This window comes from Amaranthus tricolor, chromosome 6 (assembly GCF_026212465.1).
Source record: "Amaranthus tricolor cultivar Red isolate AtriRed21 chromosome 6, ASM2621246v1, whole genome shotgun sequence".
Classification (NCBI taxonomy): Eukaryota; Viridiplantae; Streptophyta; class Magnoliopsida; order Caryophyllales; family Amaranthaceae; genus Amaranthus; species Amaranthus tricolor.
The window spans coordinates 31,332,784-31,345,794 of NC_080052.1; the positions used below are offsets into that span (position 1 = coordinate 31,332,784).

General features: G+C 31.1%; 1 protein-coding gene across 3 annotated transcripts; it reads right to left on the bottom strand.

Moving 5' to 3' along the window:
• Nucleotides 1-2,947: 2,947 nt before the first annotated feature.
• On the bottom strand, nt 2,948-12,246 carry LOC130815906 (uncharacterized). Of its 3 annotated transcripts, none has more exons than XM_057682430.1 (12): nt 12,033-12,246; nt 10,211-10,279; nt 9,855-10,088; nt 9,685-9,763; nt 9,498-9,592; nt 8,701-8,805; nt 8,537-8,616; nt 7,596-7,686; nt 6,232-6,339; nt 5,762-5,848; nt 4,091-4,159; nt 2,948-3,394 (listed from the first exon to the last, which is right to left on the bottom strand). In XM_057682430.1, exons 2-12 carry the CDS (start codon nt 10,250-10,252, stop codon nt 3,263-3,265), a joined length of 1,122 nt encoding a protein of 373 aa, XP_057538413.1. In that variant the 5' UTR covers nt 10,253-10,279; nt 12,033-12,246; the 3' UTR covers nt 2,948-3,262. The 3 variants fall into 3 exon arrangements, with proteins under 3 accessions (XP_057538413.1, XP_057538415.1, XP_057538414.1); XM_057682432.1 differs by having other exon boundaries at nt 10,175-10,279; XM_057682431.1 differs by lacking the exon at nt 10,211-10,279.
• Nucleotides 12,247-13,011: the final 765 nt, after the last annotated feature.

The following is a 13,011-nucleotide window of genomic DNA, read 5'->3' on the forward strand; positions in this document are numbered from 1 at the left end:
TATATATATATATATATTAAATATATGAATAATATTTTTTTCAAAATGGTTGTATCATTTTATTGAAATTTGACTTTATGTTTGATTATAGATTTTCTTTTTATATCAGTTTTAACATTAATTTGAACCCATGTAATAGTTTGTCTAGCTAGCTCCCATAGTCTATATGTCATTAATTAGTTAACCAAATGTTATGACCTTTAAAAAGTCGGTATATAATTTGGATTAATGATGACATTAATTTATCATTTTTCTTTGCCAGCCATACATCAATTTGGTCGTAATACAATCAGAGTTTCTCTGAACTTTTAAGTGTCGTTAGCAAAATTTAAATATGAGTTTTTTTAATACAACTTGAATGTTCATTTTTAAAGTGATAATAATAAATTATTATTAAATAAATTATTGATTTATTCAATTAATTTAATTAAAGGAGAAAATATAATAACATAATAATAGCATTACTTTTTGATAGAAATAATATTACTACTTAGTTATCAAGATTGAATAGTTATCACCGAAAAACAAATCAAATAATATCTACTAGTTAGAAACAATTCCTTTCATGCTGGTTTCTAATACTCCATATATTTAGAGATCTAGATCAACTCAACAAAAAAATTTCAGATAATGATTATAGGATAGCCATAATGTAATATACTCTGGTAAAAAGAAATGCATTGTTATTGCCAAATTTTAAAAATATGAGTAAATAATAAAATATTTTAAAATAAAAATATTCCAACGTTAATATTTAGAGAAACATTAAAGATTTAAAGTATTCCAAAATAAAATTTATTTGCCAACTTTTGGTAGTTAGGAAGCATGTGCTTGGCATGTGTGAGGTTAAGCTACTTAGAATTTTCCGCACGCTAAGTACACGCACAACTGTACTTTCCTAAATCCTAATCACTCTTTTACTTACAATTAAGCCATAATAAGTACATAGATCAGTACATTAATCAGCTGACATGGACAGCTTACTAACACTAATTAAAAACTATTTGATAATTAATCACTATGATATGATTTGATAGGGATCGTTTTATACCAATGGTGGAGTTGTTAAGTTGATTATATCATAAAAGAACATATTAGGTGTGGAAGTAAGTATCATGCCTTTTCTAATATGATCTTCTCATCTTTTTTGCTTTGACAATAGTTTTGAGTTTGGATAAACAATGAAACGAACAAAAGAGGAGGTCAATGAGTTGCTAAGTCAAAATAATTGCATCATTGAAAAGAAATTCAATGATATTAATCCTTTTGTCCCTCTCATCAATTAGCACAACTTTTCATTTTAATATTTCCCATAAATTTTATTTTTTTTCTTTTTCTAGAATGATCTCACTCTCTTTCTTTAATCTTATTTACAAACTTATTTGCTCTCTCGATCTTAACCACTGATTAGTTAATTCTGTCATTCACTTGTTTTTTTATTCTTCAACCCAATTTCCAATCTCGACTAATTTTCACCCAAAAAGCAAGTGGTGTCATTTGAGACGGATAGAGGTAGTATGTTCTTCTATACTATTGAGGAAGTTTGTTAGATTTGTCAAAATTCAATGATCATATATGCTAGATATTCATCATCAATAATTAAAAACTAGATTTTAATTAGGGTTCTTGTTGATGATATACTCCAATAAGTCTACACAAATTTTTGTATAAAACGGTCTTCTTGGGTTAAATTGAAAACTAGTAACAAAGGATATGTTCTTAAAGTCAAAAAAAAAAAACTTATTTATCCAAACTTATTACTATCTAATTATGATAAGTTTACTTTTATCTAATCACTACTTAACAATATTATGGTTGAGTTTGACTTGGATCATGATCATCATATACTTCATATGATATTTAAATAGGATTTCAAGATCAAGTGTTCATATGATATACCTTTCAATATCATAGACATTAGGCACCATATCTAGGACTCACTTTGATGGGATAATAATCTAGGAGATTATGGAAAAGACGAAGAAAAGAAAAGGTAAGTGAGAATGTCAAAGAAACTAGCTCAATCAAAAGCTTAAGTTGATGGTTAAGACCCCATAATAAGTTTTACACTGGTGAATGCAGCACACACCTTCCTCATACCTGAGGTTGACCTCTTATCACGCTAGCTTCTGATACTTTGTTAAAGTACCAACTCAACTAAAAACTTAAATTGATGGTTAAAATCTAAAGAATAAGTTATATAGTCTACTCAAAAAAAAAAAAAATAGAAAGCTTCTCTTATTTATCTGGACAGAAGTTTTCTTCTAAATCTTTCTAGAATTTGTTTATTAACAAAAATTAAGAAACTATTCCATTGGGAGTTTAGATATAGATAGTTTGTATATCTCTTTAGTTGGAATAACATAAGAACTTGTAATAATACTGTAACTTAAGTTACTTAAACTTTCATTTTATCTAGCCCCCTCTTTTTCAAAATGACATAAGAATACCATATCACACGTTTTTATACGAAGGTTTATATAACAAATAAAAGAACTACCTTGACTAGTTAAAACATTATTACCATCAACTAAACTCTGGTAAGTCTTAAGATATCAGCAACTAATTAGGGGACCTTAAGTTTTATAACTAAATCATCAATGATATCAGTCAAGTCACAACGACTCAAGTCGACTGATCAACTTGTGCTAGCAGTACCTTGGTCAGGCCAAAATAAATGAAACTCATGCTCGAGTTTGTTAAGCTCAAAAAATAAAATTTAAACTCAAATCACAGATGAGGCATTAGCCACGGGTGCTGCCATCAGCTCATTTTTCAAAAACCAGATGCAACTCTGAGATGTTGCACCATCTATCTTAGCAGAGCATCATTGTAAACAAACAACGAATAACTCTCATCCCTAGTAACTCTCTTATGCACCAAAAAAAATGACTCAGGCATCATACACAAGAACAAACAATAAAGTCGGGATAATAAACACATAAAATTAAGGAAAACACCCATCTATTTATTAAATTGATAAGAGTTACATCCATGTATTCTCCTTCAACAGAATTAAATAGTTCAAAATTTGTGATAACTAAACAATCATAAAAACTCTCTATTTTGGTTTCCCCCTCTCATTTGGGATGAAATATACTAAAACAATGTGTACATACATATTCAATACATAACTCAGCACATCTATGGTGCCAACCAAATAAGAGTATAGCCAACAAGAGAGAAAGCATAAATGAAAAAGGGTAATTAATCAAATGAACAGAACAAGAAAAGATTACCAGGAAAGTCCGAAATGTCATTGCTAATCTAATTGTTGCTTGCTTTTACTCCTTTTCATCTTTGCCTTAAACCGCGACTTGATAAGTAAAGTTTGCACCGTGTTTACGAAGTTCCCAATTGCCATCAAAACCAAAAGAATTCCACAAAAAACAACCTGCCAACAGACAAATGTTGCTAATTTATCTCAACAGCATCAACTTTTTCAATAGAAGTACAAAGGTTATTCATACAGCCTATTCTCTAGAACTTCTCAGTGAAACATGAACTGGATTCTACGAGAACTACTCACTAAATCAATATTTTTTTAAAGATACAGCATTTTTATTATAAATATGACACTTAGGTATGCAGTGTTTTGATTAGATGGTGTTTAATGGATTATATGCATGTTAGAATTCTATTATAACAGCAACAGGGAACACATGAAATAGAATCTTGGTCCTATATTTGTATATTTTGTTTACATGGGAATTTGCAGCAACATTTTGAATTTGCTTGGAAATCGAATATTCCATTATATCTCGTTTACTTGGAACTCATATTTTTACTGGTTCAACTGAAGTTTCTAACACTAACTGGAGTACAGAACAAAGAATTGCAAAGCTACCATTTCCAGCAATGAGATATTAAGTTTTAATCTTATTAGGTCCATCGATGATAAGAAACCTGGAGATCAGAGATATCATTACTAGAACTTATTTCTGGCTTTTGGGCAATATCGATGATTATGTCATTTATGTCTTTGTCCAAACTGTTCTCCCTTTTGCACTCAATCTACAATTTCCCCTATGTTTGCCCATCTCAAAAATCAGACACGCTGCAGAACAGAGAAACGGAAAACACAGCTCACCTGCCATTCAGATACATATCCCACAAATGCTGTTCGAAGCAATAGAAATCCAACATATGCCTCAAAACCCTGAAAATTTAGCGGAGTACATATAGCAATGATCAATCTTCAATTCGGTTTAATTTTCCAGTTAAATTCAACATATTCACAAATGTAATATCAGATGCAGCATTTTAAGACTCATCCTACAGAATCGTACATCAACAATCGAATTTCAAAAGTAAAGTAAATAGATTTCCTTCAATTACAGACATCAAGTAACTCCATAATTAGAAAGAGCCAAGTCACCACCTAACACGACATTTCTGCTCACTCAATGTGTTAGAGGCTGGACATGTCAGATCCTTCGACAGACAATAATTCACAACAATACTCTATAACAGCCTGACTGCCCTCGCATACAGTTTGTAGCTGTATTGTTACACATCAGATCTTCCAATTCCTTCTCGTCACTTAGACTGCTCAAACTTATAAAATAAAGTTACAAGAACTTAGTAGGTTATAGATTACATATGACAAGTTCAAACCTTTGCTTAACATATACCAATTGCAAATTTCATCTTCGGGAATCACCATATATCGAACATAGTAACAAGAAGGTTTTGTATGTGACTTGACATAAATTCTAGGCGAGACTCTCTTCCTAAAACATCATTTCCTCCCTACTACGGTGCTTGGTAATGTATGCCAGAAATATGTTTTGAGATACAAAGAATTTCACTGAAATCTTAGCACAAGGAAATTCATACGATATGAGAAAACTTAGATGGAAGAAGAACCAGAAATTTACAATTGAGGATTGCAAGTTCAATATGTAAAGTGCTAGAGTATATAAAAATTTAGAAAATTTGCATGTCGGAAATAACCCACACATGCCTTCTATATTTATAGAAGAGTTAACACCTTCACGAAGTAAAATGTCGCTTCATGAAACGCAACATCGATTTTTTGAACCAATGTCGACATTAAATCAATCCATCCCGATATATTCAGAATATATCACATTTTTACCGTAGGTAGTTATAGCATAACCAACAAAACGGATAAGCATAACTAACAAAGAGGATAAAAACTAACGTAGCAAAAACCAACGCTAGAGTTGCGAGCAGGAAAAAACTTCGCGACCCGCAAACTCGCGACCAATGAAGAAAGTTGCAACCCGCGACAAGTGTTTTTTCCAAAACAGAAACTTTGCAAAATTTGGGATATTTCCAATTGATTATTTATTTAATTAATTTATTTGATTTAATAAATTTATTAATTACTAAAACCATTATACACTCTAAATGACAAAAAAATAGTCGATGGACTAGTAGAGATGGAATGTGACATGAGGATGGAAGTGTAATTCAATGTTTGGTCATTGGCAATAGAATCGCACAATAGTTTTCTGAAGATTCCAAAATTAGCTTATTCTATTAATAGTTATAAGCTACATAAAGATTTCCAAATTCTAGTCAACCTTAGCTCTCCAAGTGACTAAACAAACTTTCATGCAATTTGTGAAGTTCTGGTCGAAGCAAGTCACCACATTCAAGAATCACGACATGTAGGACGTGATTACAAAACATTGAACTTTATTTCAGAAAAGACTATGCAGCAATTTCAAAGCCAGCAATAACTAACAAAATTGAAAGATCATCTTGTTAAACCAGAAAACATAACAGCTACCTGCAGAATGAACAGTAAAGGGCAAAGCAGCCAAAGCTGGCCACTTTCTCCAACTGTTTCTCCCCACACAATATCCATCCTCTTTGCCTGAAAAATGTCAGGGATAGTTAGACTATAGTAACAACACGTAAAGCATAAGTATAAAAACAAGGTTTCCTCCCTCCACTACCCTCTTTCTGTTTATTCCTCAATATATAATAGATTTTCAGCATAACATGTAGTTTCGGGGTTTACTTTACATGGTAGCAGGGAACAATTGTTTTACATTGAATGAATTGACATGCCACAAGATAAAATTTTCTGAATGTCGACTATGAGTATGTAGAAATTCACAACAATGCCAAAGCCTTACTAGAAACAACCACATTAAAAAAATTGCATTTTAAGTGAGGCACACCTAATCCTTAATGTGATAGAATTTTTAATTAAAAAAAAATCCAAGAAGTACACAAGGATACTAAAGTACTCACCTTTCCAAGGGCAATGCGAGTGTATAACCTTTGCCGTTGGTATCGGTTTTGCAATAACATTGCGACTCCTTGCATCATGGCCCAATGTAAGAAAAGTTTTACCCCTCTCTGAATGACAATAAAACCGTGAGTTACAAACTAAAAAAAAAAAAAACAAGAATTAAACTTAATTGACATCCCAGTAACTTTTAAACAAGGATCAGCCTCAAAACATATAACCATTGACTTAATTTTCTGACGACTGGAAAATTTTGAGATCTACTACGTATACAGTGATTTTCAGGATGGAAAATATAGTCCTCCGCCCTCCTTTTTGAGCAAACATGAGTTCAAAATATAGTAATGATTTAGATACAACATCATAAGCAGTTTACACAGACAAGCAGCAGAATTCCAAACTTGGGCAAAGAAGAAAGATATTCATAATTTATCAGTAAATCCTGGAATTCGAAACTATTTAGTACACAAATGGACACATAAACAAAAATGAGAACTGATAACAGTAGAAGTTTAAAGCACCAAAAAAGAAAAACCCTGTAAAACTAAATAACATGATCATCACTAGTTGTTTCATACTCAAAAAATAAATGAGAAAATAACAAGATGAAACTGTTGAATTCACAACAGTAGATAACAAAGCACATAATTATGCTCTTAAAGCAACACCAAAAAAGGGTTGTTTAGTTGGCTAGTACTAAGGGATAATTAGCTACTAGTTTTATATTTCAGGTCAAAAAACTAAGGATCAGGTATGGGCCGGATCACAATAGGGTCTTGGACCCATGACCATTAACTAATGGTCCAAATCCTCAAGTTCTCCTTTTGGTGTATATACCAGTTAGACTTTTGACCATTTTTTCTTGCAAATTCTTGGAAAAATGACCTTAAACTCCGCAAAACATCTAAGAACTTTTTTCGCATAATTTATCCTTCCAGCGTAAGTTCCAAGGGATTCACTTTGGTTTAGTATTCCAAATCTTGAACCAAAAAAAAAGTTTGTAGAATCATCATATAGAAAACAATTAAAATCTTATTTTGCGATTTGTGATTCAGCTGCCATATTAAAACTTCTTACTGAACCAAAATGAGTACAAAATTAATGTAACTCAAATATAGACCAACAAAGTCAAAATCATTTCATTCTCATTTAGAATTAAAAAAAATAGAGGGAATGAAAGACTGAAGTAGGTTTGCAATTATGAAATAATGTTTCTTAAAAAACAAAATCAAAATACGCATCCGCGTGTCCAATAATGTGGCAGATAGATATTCTGGAACAAATGCAGTATTAACATTGTCACGCCAGCAGAAACTTAAATCTGGAACTCTAGTATTCAGTATGAAGCACTCTAAAAAAAACTGACCTGTTTCTGTGCACAATCAGGCTGTCCTTTTATTTCCCAAGTAAGGCTCACAAGGGCCATCACCATTGCAGAGTAATGATGATATATCCACCTGCATAGTTAATGCAAGTTGATTAAGCCATTTCATGCCATATTGCCTAATAAGATAGATCTATGATGCCTTGATGAGCAGATAAGAGACGACCCTTGAAAAGAAAATGACGAAAACGGAAACACATTACAGAGAAGCTTAAATAACAGAAAAATACTTCCAGTTGGAGACAATAAGATAAACAATCAAATTTTGCTTTTATTTAACTGGTATGGATTCTGAGCCCTGAGGTACCAAAAGTTTCCCTTTGAGATGTACTAAAGCAAAGAATTTAACTTCTCAAGCATAGCAAGCTCATCTACAATTCTTTAGGGTGGCATCATTTAAGTGAATGTTCTATATTAGTATTGTTCCTATGTATATATTACCTCTCACTTCGGAAGTAAACTAAGAAATCCTGTCATATATTATAATTGCATTATAGTCTTAAAGCCTCTAGATTTCTCCAGAGTAGTAATATTTTACGTGTTGCATTTATCTTCTCAGAATTATTGGCAAAAGAAGTTTGGATCCCCCCTATAAGGATAGATGTCCAACCCACTAGATACCATTGACTATTTGAGCACCACAAACTGATACATAATTGCTTTGATGAAGTAATATCTAGACACACACAACTGGACATTTAGCAGAAAACGGTCAAGTCAAGATAAAATGACAAACTGAAAGCTCTAAAAATTCAGAATTCTACATTATAGAATAATGCAGATGCAGTGATACACTGCTCAATCAGACAGGCAATTCAAACCTAGCTAAAAAATACAAATTGAACCTGAAGGCCACATGAAGTCAAAAATATAATACAAGTATACAACAGGACTTAAAGGCATAAGGTAGCAACAGCAATTACCATGGACGAATATCACTTCCATTCACTCTCAAGATGTTCTCTCTCAAAGCCAAACCTGTGTAAAGGAATAAAAGCCAACCCTGACAAAGTACACAAAAAGCAGTAAAAAACTTAAGCTAAGAGTAAGACAAATATGATTTTATGCTGCCAAAAGTAGCATGTACCTGATACAACTGAACCGGAAAAGCAGGCAAGCATCCGTCCCACATCCAAGATCTAAGAATCAGTAGTATTGATGGGAAAAGAAGAAACAAGTAGGCAGTTCGATCCTAGTCAAACAGAGAAGGCCAAAATTATCAGCCATTACCCACACAGAAAAAACTATTACGGGAAATGAAAAATATATTTCACGACAATGTAACAGAGACATGCTACAACACCAAGAACGACAAATTTCTCATTTGCTACGGGTGACTTCTCATTTGCTACAACATCAAAAAAATCTCTCACTTTGATTGGCATAATGTAGTAAATTCAAAGGGACAGAAGAGGACTGAGTGTCAACCATTTCCACTCAAACCTTTAAAGATAAAAGGAACACAATAAAACAACCGTTTGCAATTTATAGATAAAGTTACATATATGTGAGCTTCCCTAGGTGGACAAGGGTAAAGCCTTTTCGGATAATTGAGAAAATTCAGGAAGACAATCCTCAAATTTGGGACATTTCTCAATTAATCAAAAGGAATGACTTAAGAAAAGAATGTACCTAGTTAAGAGTATAGTGCAAAAATATGATTTCAGTCACGGTCGCGGTAACGGTCACAAAACGATTTCACGGTCAATACGAATGATTTCGCAGTCAATGTGACCAATATTTCGGTTGCGGTAACCTCAAAAACCTTTACAATACAGTCGTGATACGGTGATGCAACCTTATTTTTGCACTATAGTTGAACTATAGTTGTCAATTTTTCGTAAAATATAAAAGACAATCAATCAGCCAAAAAGAAGAGCTTACTTTTAAACTATTGTACTCCTCTTTCACTTTCAATTGCACGTCCTTCCTTGTAGCCCGCACACTAATAGGACCAAGGAACATCTTTAAAAATCGGCCTATAAAGAAAAACAAACTCACAATTCTTCAAAATAATCAGCAAATAACAAAAAAAAAAACAAAAACAAAAATAGAACAAAATGCCGCGCACTCTCAGCTTTTCCAGGCAGAAAAGATGATGCTTGCCCATCAACAAGGATGCATTTTGCTTTATTCAATTCTTCCTCAAGCTGCACAAAATAAATTATAAGCTGTTCAATCACAACATCAAACATTAAAAACTACCAAATAAACTGAACTTTAAAAATACTCGTGATGAACCTTCTCTGTTAGCATGGGATCCATGCGATCATCAAACGTAAGAGAACTAAGGGAATAATGTAGTCTTGATATGGATGCATCAAGGGAAAGCAAACGTTGTCGAAGTTCCTTCTCCTCCCTTGATGACCTTGAAATCAATGAAGAGGCTGCTTCTTGCAGTTCCTTTGAGTCCTCCACCACTCGTCCCACTTCCTCCTCAATTCTCGACTCTTTCTGCGTCATTTGATCCCCCATCTAAGGGACAGTAACCAAATTGTTTAGTTTGTCTAAAAGCCAAATTGTAAATTGAGTTTCCCTAATCCATTGGTGATTTTTCCTACCTCTTTCTAGAAAACTAGGTTGTTTTTCAATAATACCTCTTTCAAGTTTACAACATAAATGCATACAGGATCAATCATACATGTATAACAGCCATGATTTTTCACCTGAAGAAAACATTTATTAAATACAAGATCACTTTAGCAAAGTTACCAACACTAGATTTGCGAACAACAAATATGGGTCTAGGAAGCAATTTTAAAAAGTAGGGTACAAATATAAATCAATACAAGATGGTGCACTGAAAATTTTTCATATAATGCCACAGTTCAAATTGCAAAGTACCACCAATATCTAAACTCTATTCTTCGTCTTCCAGGCTCTGAAAGATTTCCCAAATCATAATCACGATACATTAACAGTATACCCATTATCATATGGATCACAAACCTTCACAGCACGAAAGTTTGACCTTACATTTTGTCAAAGAACCCTAATATCAGGCTTTGCACATGAAAATTGAGAAGTCTTAAAGGCGTGCGCAAAACAAGCAATCGCGTAGCCTTTTAAGGGGCCTCAACATATATATTTTTTATATATTCAATTAAATGATATCAATCTATAAAAAAAATAAAAATATTTCAATAGAAGTATTCGAAAAATTCTATTGTTTTTGCAATCATATTTTTTTTTAGAAATAAATAACTATTAATAAATGGGAATTGAATTTGTGAATTTGTTTTATAGATTAATAAGACCCACGTGCAAGGCTTCGCATATATGGTATGATGGTATCACATCAAGGAACAAATCCATTGTCTACTAAGCATAGCATTCATTCAACTAAATCAAAAGTTAGCGCAATTATTTACCATCAAGGCACTCACAAATAATCAAAAACCCCTTTATTCCCTGTTGATCTTTACATTATTTATTCCATATCCACTATATAAGGATTTTTACACTTTCATGTGTTTCTTCCTCTATTTGTCTCTCTACTCTCTCCTTGTTCTTTTCCGCCCTTTCAGATGATACCAAATTTCCCAATAACATTAAGAAACGGATAGCATAATAATTTATTATTGTGTTGTTGAAAAAAGCACATTGTATCATGTAAGTCGTAACCATTCAACAATACATATACATCTCAGTCTTGACAATTTGCATCTTACATATAAACAAGAAAAGAATCTAACTCAACACTGATACCAGTAATCTTATAAAAAAATTAAAAGGCTAAGGCTTTTTTTGGAAAAACTTAGTTAAAAAACTTAAATAACAGTCATATACTCATATCAAATAGGAGTAGTAGAACAAGAAAAATTAATACAGAAGACCACTTATTTCAATCGACATAATGTTGTAGCTAAACAGAATAATGCGATGACTAAACAGGGAACACTGAAATCAATTGTAGACTAAGCTCGCAAAACACTCCAATTCAATTAAATATCTAGGCAACTTATTTTCTCCGAGATACTTCAATCCAAATTAAACCCTAAATTATATTAAAACTATTAATTACAAACAAAATGATGTAGTAAATTTATAGGATAATGTGATGAACTAAAAAGAAAACGCGACACTGAAACCAATTGCTATATTAAATTCAGAAAGCAATCATTCAATTCAAATCAACGTAATTAATATTCTCCGAGACACTTCTATGCAAATCAAACAAAATTAGATATACCAAACCCTAAAGTCAAATTCATTCTAATACGTTGTAGTACATTCATAGAATACTGTGATGAACTGAAAGAAATTGCAACATTGAAATCAATTCAATCCAATTCAATCAAACATCTATATAATTTATTTTTTCCCAAATGCTGTTAAGAAAATACAACAAAATTCTAAACAATAAACCCTAAAATGTTAAAGCATAATTAACGATTCATGTAAGTTTAAGGTTCATACCTTAGAAATGGAGGAAGATGATAAAATGTAGTTGTTCTATACTCTATAGAACTTTTTACCGTTCAAGAGTGGATGAGTTACCGATCGCCGGAAAATCGTCGGAATTCAGCGAATCTAGGGAGCGATGAGAAGAAGGAGAAGAAATCGAGGTTAATAAGAGTTGCCGACTTACCGGTGATTTGTTGTTGGTGAGGAGTTCAGTCAGATGAAATAGTTTTTGTTGTAAGGTTTTTCTAATTATTATTTTCTTAAAATGTTTTATTTACTTCCTCATATTTAGGAAATTTGCAAAAAAACACCTTTCAAAACCCCTTTTTTGCAAAAAAAACACCTTTTATAATTTTTTTTGTAAAAAAACACCTTTTAATAGACTTTTTTTTAAAAAAAACACCTTAAATCAGTTTCCGGTGACTTTTGTCAACTTTCCGGCGTTGACTGGAAAAAAAATTATAAAAGGTGTTTCTTTACAAAAAAGGGTTTTAAAAGGTGTTTCTTTGCAAATTTCCCTTATTATTATTATTATTAATTTTTTTTAAATTTTTTTTATTTTTTTTTATATAATAATAAAAATAAAATTTTTTAAAAAAAATAATATTAATAATAAAAATAAAAATAAAAATAAAAACAAAAATTTTAAAAAAAGTTAAAAAAATTTAAAAAATTTAATAATAATAAAAAAAATAAAAAGTATAAAAAAATATAAAATAACAATAAAATAATTAAAAAAATAATAATAATAATAAAATTAAAAATAAAAATTAAATTAAAAAAATATTTTTTTTAAAAAAAATAAGAATAATAATATTTATTATTATTATTATTATTATTATTATTATTATTATTAATTTTTTTAAATTTTTTTTAACTTTTTTTAAAATTTTTGTTTTTATTTTTATTTTTATTTTTATTATTAATATTATTTTTTTTAAAAAAAAATTTATTTTTATTATTATATAAAAAAAAATTAAAAAAAAAAATT

Coding starts and splice junctions, on each gene's coding strand:
- LOC130815906 (XM_057682430.1), bottom strand. CDS start 10,252: ATGATTGATCCTGTATGCATTTATGTTGTAAACTTGAAAGAG. Junction 8,806..9,497: donor AGGAGTACAATAGTTTAAAA/GTAAGCTCTTCT, acceptor CTGTTTGACTAG/GATCGAACTGCCTACTTGTT. Junction 7,687..8,536: donor GGAAGTGATATTCGTCCATG/GTAATTGCTGTT, acceptor TTAACTATGCAG/GTGGATATATCATCATTACT.